The following is a 25,729-nucleotide window of genomic DNA, read 5'->3' on the forward strand; positions in this document are numbered from 1 at the left end:
GTGTACAAAAAAATACATTGCAGCAAAGAAAAATTGACTGGAAATTATAATAAAAATGATTTATAATAAAAATCAAGAAAAATCTACAGACTATCCCGAATTAATTACTACGGAAGTTTCACTCGTACGTACTATTATTTACATATACATAAAACTATATACATATACGTACAAGTGAAACTTCCGTAGTAATTAATTCGGGATAGTCTGTAGATTTTTCTTGATTTTTATTATAAATCATTTTTATTATAATTTCCAGTCAATTTTTCTTTGCTGCAATGTATTTTTTTGTACACTCATTGACAGTTTTTGAATTACATAAAAAGTTACACTTTTGACGCTGTTAGTTTTGGACTGACGCATACATTTTTTTGATAGCTTAGATATTAACTATGAAAATTTAAAAATATTATATACTCTAAAATAGAACATTGCAGTCTAAGAGATGCAAGAACCTGCGTGGTACCTCCTTCTAGGGCGGCAATTTTTCAAGAACTTTCTGCTGGCCTAAGGATTTAAAAATTAAGAACTAACAAAGTAATTTTCAACCACACTCTTCTCACTCTCATAACAGGCGCGCTACTGACTTAATAACTCTCGAGAAAATGCAATGGTAAAGTAAATGGAGTCCTGATTTTCCCATCGCTTCGAACATATTTGACATATATATATTATTGTCCAGGTGGTATCTTGCAACTCAATTTTGTAGCATTTATCCTCAACCGATTGATTTGAAATTTTGCAAACATGTTTAGTTTGGATGACAATTCATGCTAAGGTTAGTGGCGTCTTGATTTTTCCAGCGCTTCCACCATCTTTGATATTCATGCTTTTTTAAGTCTTAAATTAAAAAAATTTTAAATAAAAAATATTATTTAAGGCACAAACTTTTATTGTACTAACAAGTAGAAAATAACTTTTTTATGAGTCACTCATACATGACTATTCGTAAAAACTTGAGGCGCAAGCATTATTGAATATTACATAAATTATAAGGTGTTCTGAATCATTGTTGATATTTTATATTGAACGCCTCAAGCTTTAACGAATAGTCATGTATGAGTGACTCATAGAAAAAATTATTTTCTACTTTTCAGTACAATAATAGTTTGTGCTTTAAAAAGTACTTTTTATTAAAATTTAAAAAAAAAAGTGTTTTTGGACAAAAATATTACCAAAAAAATAATCAATTTTTAGTAGGTACTACTGAAATCAAACACATATTGGACGAGATAACGTGTCTTAATATTGAATGATTCAGACGATTTACATTTTCGAGTTGAATTCATGAACTGCCTTGTCTACGATATACATGCTGTTTAATTAATTGACTGAGAAAGTGCAGTTTAATTCCCGCTGTTCAACAAGTTTGCTCCCACACATTATTCCTATTGACCTAGTATTAAACATCATCCTCACCTTTATCCCTCATACCACACTTCGTTACTGTTACATCCAACCCATTTTAATAATATTCAGACACAGAGGATATATTAAATAATTAACCTTAAGTTAACGGCTATCCAAAGTAAACTCATCAAAAGTATTCAAGGAACATTTTAAGCACACAAAATTGTATAATTTTGAATTTTATTGTTAAAAATTTTACGATCCAATGTCTGTTGTATCGAGCGTTAAAAGGGTGAGAATTGCTATCCCTAAATTGAGTATCAAGTTTAGAATCGTACTAACATTTTAAAAATTATTTTACAAACAATCTGCCTAAAGTAAAAATCTCGAAAGTATTTTCTGAACTAATCATCGCAATGAAATTAGTTTCATAACTAATTAAAGAGAATTGAAAAAAATACACTCGAATCAGGACTCGACCCCGGACTTCTTGGATCCATATAAAGCGCCCTAACAATTAGGCCATTCGAGTTCTAGACACAGAGTGCAATTTTTTCAACTCATTGAATTTTTATTTTTACTTTGTTTATTCACTTATTTATCATTATTACTTTTTGTTTTTATTTAATCATGTATTCGATATTTATTTACATCATGGTCTCTTCGATTATAATTGATGATTTTTAATATGATACATATAGCGTAAACTAAATATTGATAAATATCTTGTCTAATAATCTTAATTAAAAAGAATTGAAAAAAAAAACAAAAAAAAACATTGTCACTTGACATGAATCCAAGAAGTCCGGGTTCGAGTGTATTTTTTTCAATTCTCTTTAATTAACATTACTAGACAAGATATTTGTCAATATTTAGTTTACGCTGTATGTATCATATTAAAAATCATCAATTAAAATCGAGAGACAATGATGTAAATAAATATCGTGTACTTGATTAAAAGTAAACAAAACCAAAAAGTAATTGTTTCGTAACATTTGCAAACTGTAAGGCTTTTATTAAGCCCTTGCATGTTGTTTTGTAAAAAAATTTGTACCATTTTCCCACTTTTCGTTTCTAAAGTAGTACGATGCCCAAGGCAAGGTTAAACTTGTGGTTGAAATTATTTGTACCTTATTTTCAACTTGATGATGAATTTTTTTATAACTTCATGAATGTAGACGAAAAATAAGAATTAAATTTTTCGATATCTGTCTTGGTTTTCGAAATACAGAAAACTAAATAACTAAACAAAATTTTCTATTTTCGATATTTTGGCTTATACGAAACTTTTGCTGTGTATTTAATGGAAAACAATACGTCTTTGTTAAGTATTTAATAAAGTTTGAGTGTACAATTACATTATCTCAACAGTATTAGCTAAAGTTTTTTACTCGTACGAGTAAAAAATTTAGGTAACGAATTCCAGCAGATTTCGCATTCACTACTTGAAGCGAATATTTTTCGGTGCATTTATATATTAGAAAGTTTAACAGAAGTGCATCAGAACAGTTATACATATAATTCTGATAAAATTAATAAAATAAATAATCCTTTTTTAGTGATTCATTATTCAAAATCAATAAAAAAAAATCACTTTTTTATGAAATTGAACTTTTGGAGGGAGCTGTGACTAACAAAAAAAGGGCTTATAAATCTGCAATTTTGCATAGCTTTTGGTAGTATAAACAACCAAGAAAAACCACGATGAGATTTTAAATAATGCTTTTTCTTATAAACCGGGAAAACAACTAAAGAAAAGTGATAACATTTGTTTAATAAACAATATTCAAGAGCAATAAAAATTTCTATCTTTGAAATGTTCCTTTAATACTTTTGATGAGTATATATAACATTGAAACACAGCAAGCATTTGGTTTTACTTTAATTATAGTAAATTGTCTTTGTTTGTATATTGGGTGTAACAAAAGTAAAGGGGCGGTTGTTCTAGGGAATCTTTTTTTTTTTGGAATATGTTTCAAATAAAAGTTTCAAGTGTTATAAAAATTTTAGTGGGCACGTACGTGTTACCTTGAAATGATCTTGGAAGGCCCCATTGATGTCAATTTCAAAATTTCCAATAGAGACCCTCATTTTTTATGGACAATTCATGTAAAAGACATAAAGGAAATATATTGAATCAAGTGCATTTTTTGTTAGCTCAATAGTTAGTTTCTTGATTTTTAAAAAGTCCAGGTGCTAGTTTACCGGACACAAAAACCTATACCCAAACCATAATTATTCTTTTTATAAAATTGAACTTTTGGGAGGAGCTGTGACTAACTAAGAAAAAAAAAGCTAAACATTTTGAATAGCTTTTAGGGATATTAAAAAATGAGAAAAACCATGATCAGATTTTAAAAAATACCTTTTTTTATATAAAGGTGGCCAAGTAAAAAAAAAAAAATGCGTTGTTTTTGACATGTTTTAAAAACAAAAAGTGGGAGAGTTTAAACAATTTTGTACATAACAATTTTCAAGGACTTAAAAAAAGGCTTTGGGTTTGCAGACGATATGAAACAAATTTCAGTGCACGGATTATTTCAGAGCAGGAGATAGAATTTTAAATCCAGTAGAGTCAATTTTGCTTGGAAAGCCAATATATCTTTAGCCAAAAACTTTCATGGTAATAACATGCGTACTTTGTTGATTGAATTAAATTATTTGATGTTATAATTACCAAATAAAAATAAGTTATTTTTTAACAAATTTTCGTAAATAAGCAATTTCAAATGTCAGATATTTCATCTTTTAATGTAAAATGATCACCTTTGTATGTTATTCTGGCAGCTTGTTCATTAAATTTTGTGTAAGACGCTGCGGAATATCAGTCAAGCTGCTAGTTGTAGTAAAAAGGCTAGGCTATTAACAAAACGGCTAATTAAATAGTTGGCTGCTACATATACAATACCCAAGGATTGAAATTGTATTTACTATAGGAAAATTTTTTTATTATGGGTTTTACGAAAAAAATCAAAAATTTAGGAAAACATGAAAATGCTTCAAGTATCTAAGTTCTTTTTAATTTTATCATTAGAGAAAATCAAAATTAATTTCAAAAAATATTCGGGAAAAAAAATTGTATGGAATTTGATTTTTCTGAAACGAATCGCTAACAACTTCATTGGCCAAGTGTATGTTATTTACTTGACTTTAGGTGTGGTTGTCCAGCTGGGAATAGAAAACATGCCCTTGGTTAGATTACCTTAATCAAATTTTTAGGCGGTGTATCAATTGCTTTTAATATCGCTCCGCTGGTGACAACCTTTGCAAAATATCTGTAGCATCCCCGTTCAAGACCACAGTTGTTTCTACTGTATTCCTACTTCTCAAATTAATTGTTATATCACGTGTTTCCATCAAGATATGGTGGTTTTGTGTGATGGTTTACAGTTTTTTCTCAGCATTCAACTTTGAAGAATTGTTATTACCGTTATTACCGACTAGTCTAGCTTCTAGCTCTTGTATTATTTGCGCAAATCTGTTTTCATCTTGAACTTTTTTGAAGCTTACCGTCTAAAGAACACTGTTTGATTACGTCATGTCATTTACCAGTGCAATTTGAGTTTCTTTCTCATGCATGACATCTTTGCATGCAGGGTATTTGTCGCACTTGACAGTTGCATCTCAAGGCTTTCAATGCTTTCTCACAGTAACCCATTATTCCGGATCCAATCCTTTAACCATCAGTGCATCTCGTAGCCGTTCTTGTAATGCACTATTCTTGCCGAAGATTTCAAGATCCCTTTCATTTTACTTCTATAAGCTTGGCAACAGTAAGGTCATTAAAAGCAGTAATTTTCTAATTCACCTTACGCCTTGATACTTTGAATTGAAATGTTATACCCCGTTGCAATATGATTAAGAGCACAGCTAGTTGAATTCTGAGAAAATATTATATATTTACTGTAAATTGCAAATGTATATACATTTATTATTCCATACAAATTCAATTTGTAATCATAATTTCCAAACACATTCGCAAATAATATGTTTTAAAATAATTCCTAGAACCGCATAAACAACGAATAATTGAAAGAAAACGGTTAAATGATAAACTCCATGTTCATAAGACTTTAAAAATATTATCATAATTATATTTGGTGAAATAGTGAAATAAACACAGAAATTTAGTACTTATTTTAATTCGATAAATTTTCTAAATGAACTAATTCAAGAGTCGTACTAAAAAAATAAGCTTATTAAATTATAAAGAAAAAAAAAAAAAAACAATTTTTATGCTTGATAAAAATTTCAACAAATAAATCATTTGTTTAATTTCACTTATGAAGTATGGTTGGGAAAAAGTTTTTTATACTAAATTTTATTACGTAACTAAAAAGTTTTTTCTTATTTAAATATAAATTTTGTGTAAGCTGAAGTTGGTGTAGTTTTCTAACTTATCAACTTTTTTTTTGTATGAATAAATATATTCATTTGGCAAATTATTCCATCTGATTACTTTAAAAAATTTTAAATGTATGTATTTATGCTCCATATACACGTCATATTTTGAAATTTAAGTATTGTAATTTAGTAATATACACAAATAGCATTTTACTCCAATAAGCGAGGAGAAAAAAAGAGAAAATCTCTAAATTTTGATATAAAGCACCCATTTTGATGATAATTTGAGAATAAACTTTGTTCACACCCTAACATAAAAATTATATAGTCCTTAAGGTGCTTTTGCTAAGGGAATGGCAAAATATAAATTTTGATTTTTGCCCCAATTTCCTACGTGCAGTCCGCCACCAAATTAGCAACGAATAACGTAAGAATAATTACGATAAGCTAATTCATACTGATGATGACTACTTGGTAGTCGAAATACATATTTATAAAATACAAAAAACTAGAAAATTGGGGCAAAAATCGAAATTTATTTCGAAATATCCTAGAGTATTCATTTATTATCTTTGATAATATTTATAAAAAGAAAGTCATTTAAGTATATTTCGAACAATAATGTCATTTAAGTACTTTCCGAGTTATTGGCGATTGAAATTCGAAGTATTTAACGTTAAAAAACTGAAAAATGGACGTTTTTTGCAAAAAAGAATACCATACACTTTTTAATGTACTATAAAAAACCTTAAAAATGGAAAAATCTTCAGGTCACTTGCACGAAAATTAACGGAATTATAATGAAAAGTCAGTTTCTCGTACCTTTTTTTTATGTTTTAGTCAGCAAAGAAACTGATGAATTTACCACGGGAACTAAAGTTAATGTTTGCCACTTTCCAAGTTATTTTATTTAGGTACTGACTCTACAGACTCAAAAAATTCTAGCAGTTTCGGATATATTTTTTTAGAAATATTGGAATTTAAATGCAAAAATTTTTTGCGATAAAACAAAAATGTCTTTATCGTTAAATAACTCTAAGAATAATCAAGTTACAAATAAAAGTTTGGAAAGTAAAATAATTTGCGGAAAAAGAGCTAAATTTTTTACCCCTAAAATTTTTTTGTAAGTATATTATTTTTCGAGTTATTTAACGACAAAAACAATTTTTCTTCTTTTTCGAAAATTTTTCTTGCATTTAAATTGCCAGTATTTATTTATTATCAGTATTTAAAAAAAGTAAATTAGAAAGCGGCAAGCATTAATTATAGTTTCCGTGTTAAACTCATCAAACTTTGTGCTGAATAAAACATAAAAAAAAGGTATGAAAAAATTTCTTTTCATTATAACTGCGTTAATTTTCGTGCAAATGACTTGAAACTTTTTTCATTTTCAAGGTTTTTTATAGTAGTTTAAAAAGTAAATGATATACTTTTTACAAAAAAACGTCCAATTTTTCAGTTATTAAACGTTAAATACTCCGAATTTACCTTGCCAATAAGTCGGAAAGCATTGACTTTTCGAAATATATTTAGATGACATTTTTTGCTAAGATTTCAGCGCTCTATTGATTCCCATTTTAAATATATGTATTTCCACCCTTTAGAAGGAGTAGTTTTTTTTTTCCCATCCCCTGGGCCAAAGCACTACTAGGGACCATATAACTTTTGATCTAGAGGGTAAACGAAGCCTAATGCCAAACTTTCAGGACAATCGGAGTTATAGAAAAGAATTTAGCGGTTTCTGCCTCGTTTACTGGAGTATTGATTTATATATATGTACGAATTCGACATTAGAAAATCCGCGTTAACCTGGAGAAGTTGACGAAAAAGATGTGTATAGTAAATAAAGATTTTTTAAGAAGGATAAAGACTGTTATAAAACAGATCTTATTAAACAAAAAATACTCCGTGTTACCAAATTTAAAAACAACACTTTACGTCCCCTATCAAATGAATTTGCACATTTAAAAGAGAAATTGATTATCGCACATCACAAAAAACGAATATTTCTATATTAATTTTTATTTTTAAAATTTCTTAAATTCAGAATATTAACTCTAAAGTAATTTTCTTTTACCATACCGTGCAACTCATTTCGCTGTTTCAGCTGAATAATTTGGAATGTTTCTCTTTCAAAAATGGCTTCATCAATTGTTTATAACAATTTTTTATAAACAAATGCAAGTTTTTCATATTTCCGATTTTTTCTGGACAAAATTTTGAATTAAAATATTAATAAGGTATATCGTTTCTCAATCTTCAGTTCGTTCTTTGAAAATTTTTTTTAAATACACTCTTACATATCACAGGAGTGATTTCTTAAACCTTTTCTATTATTATCTGTTCTAAATGGTCTACATTTCAAAACGGGCAATAACATTTCTATCGACTATCGAACTTTTTCAATTTGTGAAAAACCTGAATATTCGATGTCAAAATCGAATAGCTGAATGTTAATATTTTCGAGAGCAGAGATTTTTTATAAAAAATAACCTTTTTTCGTAAATCTTACACTAAACAAGTGAAAACAAACATTTGACTGAGTTAATTGTTGAAATACCATGTATAGACACTGTTGATTACTTATCACATTACACATACATACATGTCACACACATATAATACATACGATACAATTTGCGCATAATTTACGTTCTCACGGGTAAACAGTGATGTTTACGAAAAAAAATTTCAAACAAAATTTGTTTATTTTTTTTATAAGGAACATTTTTTACATTAAAATTTTTGTTCTGTCTCTAACGGTTTACAAGATGGGTCCTACGAACACAAGACCCAATTGACCTATGTTGCTCATTTACGAACTTGACGTCACTTGTTACGTCCTAAGCACGCTTTAAAAATTTCAGCTTGATATCTTTTTTCGTTTTTGAGTAATCGTGATGACAGACGGACAGACAGACAGACAGGCAGACCACCGGAAATGGACTAAGTAGGTGATTTTATGAGCACCTATACCAAAGTTTTGTTCATAGTATTAATATTTTTATGTATATTTCATATCCATGGTATAAGAAGTTTTCCATATGGAGCGAACTAAAGTAAACACAATAATTGTATAATTGAACATTTTCCATATTTTTTTGAAACCTGTAGCAAAACTTACTTTTATAACACCATCTAATAACCAAAGCGATATAAGGATCAACTTTCTTATGGAGAACTAAGTGCAATCTGATGTCAGATCATTATGTCCCCCATCAAAATCTGCATATGTTGTTTAAGTTATTTTTTGATTAGTAAACTACAAAACGAGCTATTAGCCATAATAGATTATTCGAAGAATTTTATCAGAAAATTTTGTCGGTGTGAGAGTTTGATAATACAAATTTTCAACAGCTTCTAAAATTTGATTTCAAGATAATCTTTCAAAACTATCAGTTTTAACATATTACTCGGATAAAAAAAAAATTGAATCGTACCAACAGGAAACGTACCATCCATCCCTGTAGCCAACGGTATGCCTTCACCACCTTCCCGGCGCCATGTTATATTTGGTGTCGGTGATCCAGTGGCTGCACAGCGTAACGTGACATTTGTTCCTTCACGTACAACCATGTCCGTACTGGTAGGGTAATCCAGTATGTCTGGTGGTACTAGAAACAGATAGAGATTTATCGTATCAATTATTATTGGCACACAAAACTTCAGATTTTTGGTAAGCAATTCGTTTTGGTATCGAAACACCTTAAAACTATAATCTGTACAATTTTCCATTAAAATTCTTAATTAAAATTATTTAAGTTTTATTGAAATTACCTTTATATTTGAAAATGAAAAGAACAGAAACTTTTTCTAAAGTAGAGGATGTAATCCGTGGTAGCTTCAATTTTAGTGGTTTTCAATGTGTTAAACTATATGGTTTGTCTATCCAAAAATTTTTAGCAAAAGACTTCTTTGTGCTAAATTTGTTATGGTTTCTATATAGTTATTTATTGTTCTTTCAACTAAACCTACCATTTATGTTATCAAAATTCACTTACCAACAACTTCTAAATACCCAGTCTGACTTTTCATCGGATCTGTGTTTATTTGACACATGTACCAACCACGATCGGATTCCCGAACATCTCGTATATGTAAATACCATGTCCGATGATCTGTTCTTGTTACACCTATTCGATGATTTTTTGTAATAACATGACTATGTATGGTTAATATTGTTTGTGTATCAACTCGCAACCATGCAACCTGTAATGAAAAAAAAAATCGTTATTTTAGAAGTCAAAAATTGAATCTAGATTTTCTTTTCTGACATTTATATTTTTATGCTTGTTTGTAACTACTTCTATCAGTTTATCATGGAAGCAATAAATAAACACATGCCTTCAATGTGAATTGATGTTAAATCGTTCATTTTTTAAATCTTATTAGGTACAGAATTATAATATATAAGCTACAAGATTATAAGTAACAATAACAGTTTGAATTATTACAAAAGCACAATATGTAATACAGAATAGGCGCTGGCACAAGAATACCTCACATTGATGTATGGGGGGAGATGGTTCATATGTTCGGGTCATTCATTAACTTTGTGAAGTGTCACAGGGCTGAGCAACGCAATACCTCTGACAGGTTTGGGGCTCAATAGATTGATGTATACGTCGCGATACTAACCGATTGTAAACGACACCATCAGCCGAGTCATGGACTACGTATATTTCGGGGTTATTACCTATCCCGTTGCTAGCCAGGACCCGAGTCAAATGCATCTAGTAAGATCCTACAACCCTTTTAAGTTAACTTAACAGTAGGTTCGTTATATTTTTATTTCCGTGCTTCTTCGAGGATTACTAGATAAGGACGAAGTGCATTTTTCTGATGAGGTTCAAGACAGACACCCGGGTAGACGCGATCCACGTCTATCGGCGTCAATCATTGCAATTAACTTACAGCCATCATTGAATTTTGAAAGATTAAAAAAGAGTAGTTATATATTTTTGTTTACAAATTTACAGCAAATGCTTTTCTTGCTTTTTTTCTAAGAAAAATAAATATAAAAAAAATTTTCGCTGCTTGCGTTCTTACAGAAACATTAAGAACAAATATGTCTCTCACTCAATTAAAGAAAAATCTAACCAGCATATCAAAATAACATAGTGGTTAATTACCAATAGCACGAAGAAGAAATGATTTCCCGTAAATTGTTTCAATAAATATTTTCAGATAAATCTAAACATAATTAAGTTTATATATAATAATAAAATTTATCGATAAAAATGCTTCAAGTAAAAAATGTTAAATGTGTGGGCCCATATCTAACGCATGCATTAAACTTGACCTAAGATTTTAGGCTCAATGAAAATCTCCCTCTACTCCATACCTGTTAATAGAAAGTAACATTTTTCCGCAAGCCGTACAGTTTAGGCAAAGATGGACTAAAAAGTTTAAAATTTGAAGAAAAAATCCTAACTCTTACAATTAAGGAAAGAGAATGGGAACCATTTGATTTTAGGGAAGAATTTTAGAGACTATAGCACTTCCCGATTGGTCTTATTTAAGCTTGTAGATAAAATTCCACTTCGAACGAAGATGGGGGAATAAGATGGGAACAACATTTTTTGGATAAGTGACATTGGTTTATAAAAACAAGGGAAATTAAAAAAGAAAAAAAAACACATGTGTTGTGCTCAAAATAAAATTCTTTTGAAAAATTAGGAAAAAATTTTTTATAAATTATAAGAAAAAAAGTAAAAAATATTTATAAATAAAAAAAAATACCGGCTTCAATCAATAATTTCTGTGTCTGCAACTAAGTTTGAAATTGCAAAAATATTTTCATATCTACTTTGTGTCATTCGTACGAAAAAATAAATTGACTATTATTAAAATTTATGTAGTGATGGGCGAAAGTTCTGTAACCTTCAAAAAACGTCCGAACGGTTGAAGAGAAAGGATTTAATTTCTTAGAATTAGAAACTTTTCAATTTCAATGATTATTACAGAGTTTTGACGGTAATACCGCAACCGAACATCAGGGGATGGCTTACAAATAATTTTTCAAGACAAAAACAATGGATTTTGAAAAAACTGACTTTTTTTGTGTACTTACAATGTTCAAATGTAGTCGGTTTTAGTAATTTTTTATGACATTCAGTGAAAAAAGCACACGTACAGACGCTAGAGGAGGTTTTAAGAGTAAACAAATGTGGAAGCATAAAATACTTCTCTTTGCTATGACGCACACATATCGAAATACGAACACACAAACACAGACGGATTTTTCCTCATTTAGGGAGAGAATGAGAAAAGGATGGGGCTGCGTCAGCGTGGCGGTAAAATTATCCTTATCTTTTTAGACTCTTTAATTCTAAATTCAGTCTTCTAAAATTGTTTGAAAGTAAAAATAGGGTAACCGAACTTTTTCCCATCTCAGTATATATTTATATATATATACAAATCATATTTTCCATATTTTCACTGTTCTACACACATCCAAACGATTCCCAGGCACAGAGCAATGAAAATATGATGTGCTTTTTGTTGTTATAATATTAATGAGTATTTATCAAAAACAACAAAACAAAACAAATTAAGGTGAAATAAAAATCACATTAAAATCATCTTTTGTTCCTTAGTTTTTAATGTATTGAATAATAAAATAAAAAAAAATAAATATATAAACAAAACAACAGACAAAAATAAAAAAAAAGCAGAAGGAAAACAAACATAACGCACAAAATAAAATACAAAAAATAGCATTAAATAAATGAAAATAATTCTTTAAATTTAGAAAAACAAACTTTTTTCATTTTTATGTAAAAAAAAAAAAAAAAAAAAAAAAAATTATACATAATAAATTTATGTCGAGACAAAAAAAACACAATTAATTAATATTATTATTAATAATAAACATTTATTATATTTTATATATTACACAAATAAATTAATAATAAAAGGTGAATTCCTTTTAATGTATATATACAGGAATAATACTGAAAATTTATCGTTAATTTTAATTTTTTAAGCCTACTATAATCCATAAATTAATTTTAAGCTATTGCTGTTGTACCGATTGCAAATCTTAAAAGTTCCTTCGAAAATCGAGTATTTCTCATCAGCCATCATACAGCTTACATAGAATATTTGAATAATTACAGAGTGGAACATAGAAATGTGCGATTATGAAAAAGACGTAAAACAAACAATTTTTTCTAAAAGTCTAATCGATTAATTTGCCAAGTTGCAATACACATGCCGTAAGCTCAATAAACAGACAACCATCTGTACACCATTAGTGCGTCATATAACAAACAAAATCTATTGGTGTAGGTATGAGTATTATATACAATACATATATCTACAGTTGTAGATACCTAGGTAGAAAATTGTATTTACAGTTGGAAATTAATTATTTTATCATCCCTCAAAATGAATAAAGTCGAAAAACTTTTCTTACAATGTTTCTCTTTCTATAATTTATACATATTATAACAGAAAGTCGCTATTCGCGTCTGTTTGTTTGTTTATCCACTGGCTTCTTTTAAGGTGCTTGTAAACCTACAGTACTGTAACAAATTTTTGTTGATTGCACAGTACATACATATAAACCAAATACCTGTTTTGTAGTAAAGTAATGAGTTATTTTTAGATTTACAATACAACGCAACTACAAAAATATATAACATATTGTGTGCAAGTGATGCTTATAAATTTGATAATATAGATATCGCTCTTCAATCATCTGTACTCTAACTATAGTCGTCTCTGTTCATCAAATGGTGGATCTTCGAATTTTAATAGTTAAATTTAATCTTTGGTTTTATATCATCGCCAAACTTATATTTTTATGATATTATTAACAACCTACAAGATTGTCTCAATATTTTAGACAGTTTTTTATCAATTTTTTGATATAGAAAAATTTATATCCAATTGATACAAATTTTTGTCCCAAGTTTGTAACGCTTAGAAATATTGATTATACGAAGAAAATTTTTGTATTGGTGTACATAAAAAACAAAAATTTAAATGTAAACAAATATTCCTTATAAAAAAAACAAACAACTTTTTTTCGGAACATTTATTCGTAAGCTTCAGTGTTATCCCGTGAAGGTGCAAATTAGGACAAAACTTTGGTGTCAATTTGTTCCAAAACTATAAAAGATAGGGAGTTGAAAATTTGCAGGTAACTTAAATTAGTGAAAAAAATTATAGACATGTGTTTCGAAAATTTTTCCAAACCAAATAAATGTCGGTCGAGAGGCAGGTCATAATTCAATTTGTTTTTTAAACTTTTCTAATTTATAATACTTTTATAAATTATATATTTTCTATTTTATATAACTTTTCTAATAATGGAAGCACTCACATTCAACGCTTTGTATACAATTGTTTCTTTTTCATTTTCGGATTGCTCAAAAGCTATATGCTTGCATTTGAAAGTAAAGCGGGTTAATGTTTGAGAAAATTTCGTCTTTTTTCGTTAATCGGTGCGAAGCCGGACCGGATCGCTAGTAAATATAACACAATCTCAAACCATAAGCATATCTCTGATACTGCTGGTATTCATAACATTGTAATATTGAATCATTCATCTGAATAAATACTAAAATAATAATAATATATACAACAAAGATATTCTGCTCAAACAAAGGGATTTCGCATTGTTGTTGTTAGCAGAGTAAGTAGATGATAGGTGGATAAAATAAAAGAAATCGTAATATTCATAAATAACTACAAACATTTTTATACCATGCATATATGAAATATACATAGTATATTAAGTTTAGTCCCAAGTTTGTAACGCTTAAAAATAATGATGCTAGGAAAAAAATTTGGTCATAGCTGTTCATAAAATCACCTAATTAGTCCATTTCCGGTTGTCCGTCCGTCCGTCCGTCCGTCCGTCCGTCTGTGGACACGATAACTCAAAAACGAAAAAAGATATCGAGCTGAAATTTTTACAGCGTACTCAGGACGTAAAAAGTGAGGTCAAGTTCGTAAATGAGCAATATGGGTCAATTGGGTCTTGGGTCCGTAGGACCCATCTTGTAAACCGTTAGAGATAGAACAAAAGTTTAAATGTAAAAAATGTTGCTTATAAAAAAATGAAAAACTTTTGTTTGAAATTTTTTTTTGTAAACATCACTGTTTACCCACGAGGGCGTTAATTAGGTGCAAATTTTATAGTATGTATTAATATAGGAATATCAGTTGTGTGTGTGTCTATTTAAAAGTGAATATCTTTTGTTATTTACGTGACGTCAAAAAAACAAACGATTGCGCATCAACACTGTCTATACATTTTTGGATGTGTTATGTGATAAAGAAATCAACACTGACTATGCATGGTATTTCAACAATTAACTCAGTCAATTGTTTCTTTTCACTTGTTTTAATTCAAGCTTTTTTTTTTTTAAATGTATATAAAGGTAATTTTGTTTTTTATAATTCCTTTATTTATTTAATTTTCATTACGGATAGAATAACAGATGCTTTGTCTGAAAACGATAGATCTCTAAATACTGACGATCGACCAATTTAACGAAATGATCGAGTGTAAACGCAAAATAACCTCGTAACGTTTTTTCGATTTAAAAAAAAGAACATGTTTCGAATGGAGTAAAATTAGTTTTAAAAAAAAAAGGAAAAAAAGGAGACGGCCCAATGAAAATTTGAGTCTCGAACCCCTTATGAATCGCTCATAATTCTCGATTTTCAACCCTTTCAAAGCAAAAAAATGATAATGGATATACAGGGTAGTTAGTAAAATTGCTAACGGCATAATATTAGGAAAACGGAATGGAAAATCGAATATGCAGGTTTGTTTTAATAAAATGGAAACATCTGCTTGTTTTGAAGATTCTTTTTCTTTGTCTCAAAACAGCTAAAATTTAAGTTTGAAATGTTTTTTCTTGAAAGGTGGTAGTTTTTATGCACTCCAAATTTACTCATAACGCTGCTGCATATTAAACGAAATATATGAAAAGGATGAGGAAAAATTTACTTTTTTTGGACAAAGAATTAAAGTCTCCTTAAAAATTGTAATTGTGAGCATTTTTGGATAAAAAACCAACATAGGTGGAAATTTTAAACCAATCATTTGTTATAGAAAAATTTATTAAACCTATACATCAGTCGAAGGCTGTACGGGCATGTGGTCATAAAAACGACTTGTCATGTTTTATATCATACTGAGAAAAGTCAGTTTACTAATAGCTGAGGTATAAAATTTCAACGAATGCTGTCTAATTAACAATGCTATACAGTATGTTCCATAATTCCTCAGCCAGCCTCTAATGATAAATATGTAAGGTATATTAGATTCAGAATAAAGATAAACTAGATATATTAAGTTTGTTTGAAAGATTGTTGATGGAAATGATGAGCTTCTCAAAAAACTTTACTTTTACTTTGATCTTCAGGATCATTTAAACTCAACTTGAGTTCGTAAATGTTAGGAGATAGAAGATCGCTTTAAGTTTTTATACCATAATATATGAAATATACATAGTATATAAAGTTTAGTCCCAAGTTTGTAACGCTTAAAAATAATGATGCTTGGAAAAAAATTTTGTCATAGATGTTCATAAAATCACCTAATTAGTCCATTTCCGATTGTCCGTCCGTCCGTCCGCCTGCCTGTGGACACGATAACTCAAAAACGAAAAAAGATATCGAGCTGAAATTTTTACAGCGTACTCAGGACGTAAAATGTGAGGTGAAGTTCGTAAATGAGGATCTTAGGTCAATTGGGTCTTGGGTCCGTAGGACCCATCTTGTAAACCGTTAGAGATAGAACAAAAGTTTAAATGTAAAAATGTTCCTTATCAAAAATTAAACAACTTTTGTTTGAAACATTTTTTGGTAAACATCACTGTTTACCCGTAAGGGCGCCAATTAGGAGGAAATTTTATAATATGTACTATACTTGATTATCAGTTAAGTGTCACATGTTTGTATGTGTAATGTGATAAAGAAATCAACACTGACTATGCATGGTATTTCAACAATTAACTCAGTCAATTGTTTGTTTTCACTTGTTCGTTATAAAATAGCTAATATTTTTGTGTGAAACATAGATATTTTACGAAATATGATCAGATTTAATTGGCAGAATTGGAGTCCAAAATTCATAAACTCTCCCTTTATAATTTCTGCTGCATTCATTTAATTTTTAAGAAAAATAAAAAAAACAGCCTAAATGGCCGAGCGGTCTAACGCGTTAGTCTTTGACCGTTTGACCACTTAGACTTAGGTTGCAGGTTCGAATCCCGGCAGTGGCAATGTGATATTATAATTAATGGAGGCTGAGGAATTGATCACATTGTCGTCGCTTGGATAAGAACGAAGTAACCGATTCAACCCACATCATAAATGTAAATATAAATATAAATGTAAGGTAATAAATAAAGATTAACAAATTATGATGTGGATGGCCTCTGTGTTAAGGCATATGTCAGAAAAACGGAGGTTTAACCCCATTATTATTATTATTAAAAAATGCTTTAAACAAAAAATTTAAGTCTCTTAATACAAAATAAATCTCTCAAAGTGTGACTAAGGGGGTATACGTCATTAATCCGAACTAAAATTTTTATATTCTATGGGGTGAATCATTTTATTCGAATAAGGAAGTTTTCTCCTAAGGAATGAATTTGTAGATAAAAATACATTCCTGATTTTGCATGTTTAATAATTAAAATGTGAAATTGAAATGATGGTCAATTATGATTGCAATTTTTTTTCCAAGGCTTAAATTTTTTTATCTAAGAAAAGTAATAAATTCAAAAATTTTGATAAATTTTTTGTCCATTTTATTTTTTAGATTTACTTTTAAATTGCTAATACTCGTTGTTCTTTGTAACATTTGAAAAAACGGATAAACAAGTTATAAAAATTCTCAATTTGTTAGTTTTCTCAAAAATCTCAAAATATAGAAGCCTAGTAAAAAAAGGTGCTTAACAAAAGTTTCAGGACTCAATTAAAATGAATAACCGAAGATAGAAATAGAAATATCTTGTAACATAATTAGAAACTTGAACGCACAAAGAAACTCAATTAACAGTAAATGCTTTTTGAATTCAGTTACCAAATCATAACTATTTAAAATAATATTTATAAAATAAGGCGTAAAACAAAATAAACAATAAAATTTTACTTGGTTTTGAAAAATCACCATAGTTTTAAAACACAATTTCGTGATACTTAAATATTATTAATTATCAATTTAAATATTACATAATATTTAATAAGATGATTTGATCATTTTTATACCATGTATATATGTAATATATTAAGGTATACTAAGTATAGTCCCAAGTTTTAACGCTAAAAAATATTGATGCTACCAATAAAATTTTAGAACAAATAAATCTACCGCCTGTTTATCTGGCCGTCAACACGATAACTAAAACTCGAAAAGAAATATCAAGCTAATATTTTTATAGCGTGCTTAGGACGTAAAAAGTATGATCGAGTTCGTAAATGAGCAATATAGGTCAATTGGGTCTTGTAAACCGTTAGAGATAGTACAAAATGTTTAAACGGAAAAAATATTCCATAAAAAAATAAACTTTTGTTTGAAACAATTTTTCGTGAACATCACTGTTTATACGTTGTATACAGATATTGTATATATTTTAAATTTATACGTTACATATATTATGTATGTTATGTAGATATTTTTATTATTTTGTGTGTAAGATTGCATATTTTCCATTACCTATATGACATTCGATACGAAGATGATACAGTACTTTTAGCGAATTTTGAAGAAAATTCGCAACAACTAGTCAATTGTGTCGAAAATGCAGTGACCGGGCGGACTTAAAAATTAACTTAAAAAACCGTCGTAACGATTTTCTCGAGAACAATAATACAAAAGAATAAGGTTTAATTTAGTGTTAAATATAAAGATACCGTACCAATTGAACAAGTTAAATTTCTCGGCGTTAATTTTAATAGCGAAAACAGCCCAACTGTCGAAACTAAAACAAGATAAGGGCGAGCAAAAACAGTTTTTTGCAAACTAAAAAATTTATTATGCGATAGTAAAATTAAAAAACCCCAACGAGTGCGGTTTCTTAAAGCGTAAGTGTGGTCAGTGCTTTTGTATGCTTGTGAAACTTGAATTGTAAAAGAGAAGAAAAGAAAAGGTAATGTGATATCTTGGTCACCGAATGCGTTCAAAAAATATAGTGCACCACAGCTGATTTTAATGGGTAAACTCTAGCAGAAAAGAACGATGGGCAAACGAAAAAACATCATGGCTTGATAACATCATAAAATGGATCAACATTAAATTCAACCAGCTCATCCGTACTCAATTTAACGAAGTGGTCTCCAATGTCCTCTAGGGCCAGGCATGGGCGTGTTATTTTAAGTCGAAGTCACCACTGTTATAACTTTATTGTGTGCCATAAACTTTATTGTGTCTCTTTTCGAAGTCCGCATTGCTCATAGAGGAGAAAGCGAGATCGGTATACGATTCTTCTACCTATCTTAGTTTCTTTAATAGTAATGAGATAGGTAGAAAAAAAATGATGTCTCTCTGTCTTACTCGTATTTTTGGTTGTCACTGGTTAGGTTGTCACTGTCTTACTTGCATTTTAGTTACAGAAGTCAGAGGGACTTCTGTAAGTCACGTTTGCCAATGCCTGCTCTAGGGGATACGGAACTCTTAATTGATGACAAAAAAATCCAACGATTATTTAATCAACACTGCCAATGCATGGTATTTCAACGTTTAACACAGTCAATTGTTTGTTTCCACTTCGCTTTCAATTCAATTCGAAGGAGAAAAATGAAGTTTTTCATTTTATTTCTATATAATTAAATATGAATCTTTAATTACCTTTACAAGTGATTTTCATGTGAAAATCCAAGGGATTAATTATATGATTTTATAACATGACATTCATATCTCCAGTTTTTATACCAAATACCTACCAAAAGATTTTGTATTATAAAATAAAATGTAAAATAATTAATACAATAAACAATGTTTTTCATACATCAAACTTTATAAAGAAGAAATAAATTTTCATGTTTTAAATTGAATCAAATATCTGGCTGTGTGTCTTTTTAGCGAATTTACTCTGCTTGAAAGTAGATCTATCTATTGGTTATGTACCTGTCATTGAATATCGGAATAATTTCCTCAAATGTAGGAAAATCCAAAGGTAACGCCTGTGTTTTTTTTTTTGACTAGCTTTAAATTTTGCATATAAAACACTTAAAGCGTAGGAATCTCAATAAATATCAAACATGATAAATTTTAGTAAAATTTATTTATTTTTCCGATAATTATAACCATTTGTTTACTAACCGACTTCAAACAAAAAAAGAGAAGGTTCTCAATTCGACTGTATTTTTTTTAATGTTTGTTACTTCAGACCTTAAGACTGAGTGAATCGATTCAATTTGGTCCAGACAATGCCATCCATGAGAAAACCATATAAGTAAATTTTCATTAAGTATGTACGCACAAATGAACGAATAACTCAATATCACGCAAACCAATTTCGATGATTCTTTTTTTAGTGACAAATTAGTTAGTGACCTCAGCTTTACTAAAAAATACAAAATAAAAAAACTGACTTCAAAAGAAAAACTATTCCAAAACAAGTTAATATGCACTTAAAAGTTAAGAAAATAACGATAATATAATGTAGTTATAGTTTTTGTTTTTTTTGGAGTCGGTGTCAGCCAAGTTAATGTAGCAATCTGTTCTGCCACAGTTGTTTTCTTGGCTAACAGCGACTCCAAAAATAACAATAATTATAATTACATTATATTATCATTATTTTTCTACTTTTTAGCGCATATTAATTTAAATTATTTTAGTATTATCTTTTTTTAAGACTTTTAAAATTATTTTTTGGCGCACTGACTTGAACGTGTTATCTCGATCAAGGCACACAAACATCTTTGATAGATTAAGGACGTTCATGCGTCAACCTGTTTTGCTATGTGCGTTCATAGGGAAACAGTATGTAAATTTTAAAGAATTTTAAATTAATAGAAAATAGAAAATTTTTTTGAAATTCTATTAAAAGTTTAAATAATTATTAACTGGTAAAAGTTTCAAGTATGGTTATCGATATAATTTTTGAAAAATATCGATTTATATTTTTCATTTAGTCCCATGTTAAAACTTACTTTTAGTCATTTTTTAAACTTTAAAAAAATTTAAATTAATTCGATAACAGGTTATTTTTCCTGTCTTAAATCATAGAAAATCATTTAAATTATCGCATTATCATATTGTTTTTTATTTCTCTACTAATATTGTTGACGCATGAACGTCCTTAAAGTTAATCATTATCTATTAAAATTAATAGATAATGAATTCATAATTATGAGAATAGTGAAGAGAGATTTTGGTATAATGTAATAATTTCATTTACAATTAGTCTTAACAAGAAATTTGCTTTATTTACGCTGGTCCTTGCGATGATTTTTTTTTCTATAATAATATTCTATCCGTTTGTGTTTTGTCGACCTGTATCATTTCAAATAAAATGCTTACATTTACATTTGTATATGTGTGTATACTTGTGCTATAATAACACAGCGGGTGCAAGCAGGTAAAATAATATTAATTTTTCAGTATAAACATAAAATAAAACAAAGTTCAGTAATAAAATGATAAATTATAACACCGGAAATCATATTTTAGGGAAATTTTAATTTTCACAATACGTTATCGTATTATCTTTGATTGTATATATACATTTGTATAAAATATGCTACAAATATAATAATGTAGCTCAAAAAAAGGAGCACATAAAATTATAGCAATAATGAAATTTTTTTCTTTTGTAGTAGCCTTGGAGCCGGTCACAGTAAAACTGCACTTACAGGGATTTCGAAATTTAGCATGTGAATCAATACTATTTGACGATAGGTACAATAAGCACTAGGTGTGCCAGGTGTTATTTTTTACTGGTGTGACAGATATTTTCGTCGAGGTTTGATCTGTCACACCGAGATATTTCGAAAGTAGAACTCAAAAACGAACAAATAAAAACAAAGTAATTCCACGATAAGGGTAAAGGGTAAAGTAGGATTTGACCAAACCAAACAAATACTTTTTTAAAATGTTTTTTCAAAATAATATAATCCAATTGAAATCAGTGCATATCCCTTCTTTAGTTGAATATTATTTAATGATATTTACTAATATCTACTGATTATCATTGGCTGCTGGTTATCGAATCATAGTCAGTGAATGAACAAATTTATCAATTTTTTCCATACTTGTAGCACCCAAACTAGGGCTCAAATCCAAAATTGGTAAATGACTTTGTCCTTCGTCTTTAGGAGCTTATACTATAGGTCGACGATCTGCAGTCAATATCAGAACACCGTGTACATAAAAAGGTATATATATTATCTAATGAAATTTTTGACCGGATCCACGAAATAATCTTTATTTTCCTTAACAACGAGTTTTCGGAAAAGATCCGCAATTTTTTTTTCAAATGCTTATATCTCGAAAACGGTAAGGTTAAGTAAAATTGTTTTTTTAAATGTTTAATAATGACAACATGTTATCCGGGAGTAGGGAAATTCGGCGCCGCAGTATAGGCGTAAATCGAAAAAGCACAAGCACTCGCGTATATGACATTTTTGAGTACACTCAGACAAACATTTTCCACCGGCTCCCATAAAAATCTACTGACGAGGAGGCAATTCCGCAGAAGGGTTTTTTGGTTTTTATTTCCTCGATTTATTGATCCGCTGCATTGAAAAATACATAGATCTTTCATCTCAAAGATAATAAATAAATATAACGTATCTTTTGCTTGGTATTTACGCTGCGGGCACTTACCTTTTCAAATTTTCATATAAATAATATTCGTTTTCACAAAAGTTCTACAGCTGAAACTTTACCGAGTGTGTTCATTTTCCCAATTAAAATTCAAAAAAATGAAAATGATAAAACAAATAACATCCAATTATTTAATGAATTTTAATCCACGTTTAACAAGCATAGGCAACACAATAAAATATATACCTAAGATGAAGATAAAATATTGTAAATAATAAATGTATTTAGTTGTTTGGTTAATTAAGATTGAGTGATGTTTTTATGAAAAAAAATTAATTTTCAAAAGAAAAATTTATTTGTATATTAATGCGTTCAATTAAAAAGTTATAATTATTTATGTTAATATTTCTTTTTTATAAAAATAATAAACAAATCTTTTTATGTTTGGATATAATTCATTAAAGAACAAGTGAAAACAAACAATTGACTGAGTTAATTGTTGAAATACCATGCATAGTCATTAGTCAGTGTTGATTTCTTTATCACATTACACATACAAACATGTGACACATACATAACCAATAAAGTATAGTACATATGTAAATGACTTTATAGGTTTCTGCATTACCGACCGACATTTAGTGTATAGTTTGTACACATATTATAAAATTTCCGCCTTATTGGCGCCCTCACGGGTAAACAGTGATGTTTACGAAAAAATGTTTCAAACAAAAGTTGTTTAATTTTTGATAAGGAACATTTTTACATTTAAACTTTTGTTCTATCTCTAACGGTTTACAAGATGGGTCCTACGGACCCAAGACCCAATTGACCTATGATGCTCATTTACGAACGTGACCTAACTTTTTACGTCCTGAGTACGCTGTAAAAATTTCAGTTCGATATCTTTTTTCGTTTTTGAGTTATCGTGTCCACAGACGGACGGACGGACGGACAACCGGAAATGGACTAATTAGGTGATTTTATGAACACCTATAACCAAATTTTTTTCCTAGCATCATTATTTTTAAGCGGTACAAACTTGGGACTAAACTTAATATACTATGTATATTTCATATATACATGGTATAAAAAGTAAGCAGACATTATATTATAAATATATTTACAATACTTATAAAAATTATTCTAAAATGCAAGGTCTTTATTTGTTAATCAAGTGAAAAAAAAATTAAAACATGCATATATTAAAAAAGATGATGGGCTTGTCCAGCCATGATTTGATTCATTACATATAAATAAGAATCAAGTGCGGAAATTCTTTTTATTTAAAAGAATATTTTTTAAATAATATGAAAAATAAAATATTAAATAATTTTAATAAAAATACTGACTCCGTGTTCAATAAACCGTGCCGTCGAGTATCCTAATAGCGATTCAGGAAAAACCATTGACTTTTTAGTTTTTTTGAGAAATGTGCCAACATCTGTAAGGACTGGTTTTTCATCAAAAACTGTAGTATTTATTTTTAAAGAAGATTTGAAACAATTTGAGCTCAAGCCGGCTTTTATAGGACCGGATGGTTTCGGAGAAGTTTATTTTTTTTATAAGACACATTTTTTATACTTTTGCTCTTTCTTTAACAATTTACATGATGAAATTTTGCGTAAAATCGTGTAACTGGACAAACTTTGAAAAATATCAAATTTAATCTTCTTTAAGGAGGATCCCTCACCAGTAATAGAAAAAAATAAATTAGTAGAAAATGATCCAAATTTTTAGTATGTTGTAGTTAACGATACATATTATTAAATTAAAAAAAATTTGGGTATCTTATCGATCAATTAAGAGAGTAATTAATTAATTAATTAAAAATACACTAAATAACATAGCATGTTATGAGGATGATTATGTTATTTAGTGTATTTTTAATTAAGAATTACTTTCTTAATTGATCGATAAGGTACCCAAATTTTTTTTTATTTAATAATGTATCGTTAACTACAACATACTAAAAATTTGGATCATTTTCTACTAATTTATTTTTTTCTATTACTGGTGAGGGATCCTCCTTAAAAATAAACATGAAGCATGTTTTCTTATTTTTCGGCATGATCCTGTCATTTTCCGGCGTCGAAAACTTGGATATAACATTGCCTTTACATTGCAAACAACATTTTATGCGATGTAAAGTAAAATGTTTCATTATATTGAATCATATGGTATACAATACACATACTGAGTGGGATTTAAACGATAAAGACATCCTACTTTATCTAAGTGCTTTATCATTGGATAAATTTATTGAATTTTTATGAATTTATTTGGTTAATTATCTCGAAAATTAAGTATCGGATCTACATTTCTTAAAGAGGTTTTTTGATGTTCGGTATTTATAAAATTATTCAGGAATTGAAGAGTTCTGCAGTCAATTATAGAACACCTTGTACATAAATAGTTCGATGTTACCAGGTTTTTAATACCCTCACTCTTGTCTCCCATAGCTTTTACCTCGTAACATTCCTTAACTGTAATCAGCGTCCTTACCTACAGGTTAAATGGACTTGGTAATAAACATAGAGTGTACTGAGTCGTATTTTAATCCGGTCAATTTAAACACCCGAAGGTACGAAAATTGTAGATAATGTAATTAAATAAAAAAAATGTCTTAGTTCCTTTTTTTGTAAGAGCCATCGTTTCTAAGATGTAACGATTCAAAAATTTAAAAGACTTGTAACCGTCATATGATTTATGGATGGACAAAACTTAATAATATTTTCTAACAAATTTAAATAAGTAATTATGTGAATTTACATATTAAAAATATTATTTATACAATTTCATATCTTACTTTCACAATTTCTAATACAACAAGTTTTTAATTGCTATATTTCAATAATTTTGACTGGTAATTTACTATACCATTTACATGTAAATAATTGAAAATTGGTCTTAACGGTTACCTTTACGCCAAAATTATTCATTGCCAAGCACAGGCATCGATTTGATTGTCCCTACCATGACCACGCACCCAACGGATATATGTAAGGAAAAACTTTTTATATGTAAGTTACACTGACGAAAAGAAAAATTTTTTACTTGTATTACAGCTTCAGTAATGTACGTGGCGTACTTATATATACATATTATGACGCTTGCAACTCTTCCAATTTTTTGAATCGTTAGGTCTCAGAAACGATGGCTCTTCAGACATTTTTATAATTAAAATATTCAGAAATTTTTATATTTAATCTGAACTTCAATTTTTGTCTGAGCTAATGTTATGATAAAACTTACCGTTCTGCTGAAAATAACGAAAACCCTGTTTTCGTGATC

At 28.9% G+C, this 25,729-nt stretch overlaps 1 protein-coding gene across 1 annotated transcript in view; it reads right to left on the bottom strand.

Moving 5' to 3' along the window:
• LOC123290713 (neurotrimin-like) overlaps positions 1 to 25,729 on the bottom strand; it is a 143,856-nt gene that overhangs the window by 67,787 nt on the left and 50,340 nt on the right. Inside the window, exons 2-3 of the mRNA XM_044870992.1 lie at positions 9,696 to 9,903; positions 9,150 to 9,308 (exon numbers count right to left, since the gene is read on the bottom strand). Of these exons, the coding sequence (XP_044726927.1) occupies positions 9,150 to 9,308; positions 9,696 to 9,903 (367 nt within the window). The remainder of the gene's footprint in view (positions 1 to 9,149; positions 9,309 to 9,695; positions 9,904 to 25,729) is intronic.

The sequence above is a fragment of the Chrysoperla carnea genome, chromosome 1 (assembly GCF_905475395.1).
Source record: "Chrysoperla carnea chromosome 1, inChrCarn1.1, whole genome shotgun sequence".
In the NCBI taxonomy this organism is placed as follows: Eukaryota; Metazoa; Arthropoda; class Insecta; order Neuroptera; family Chrysopidae; genus Chrysoperla; species Chrysoperla carnea.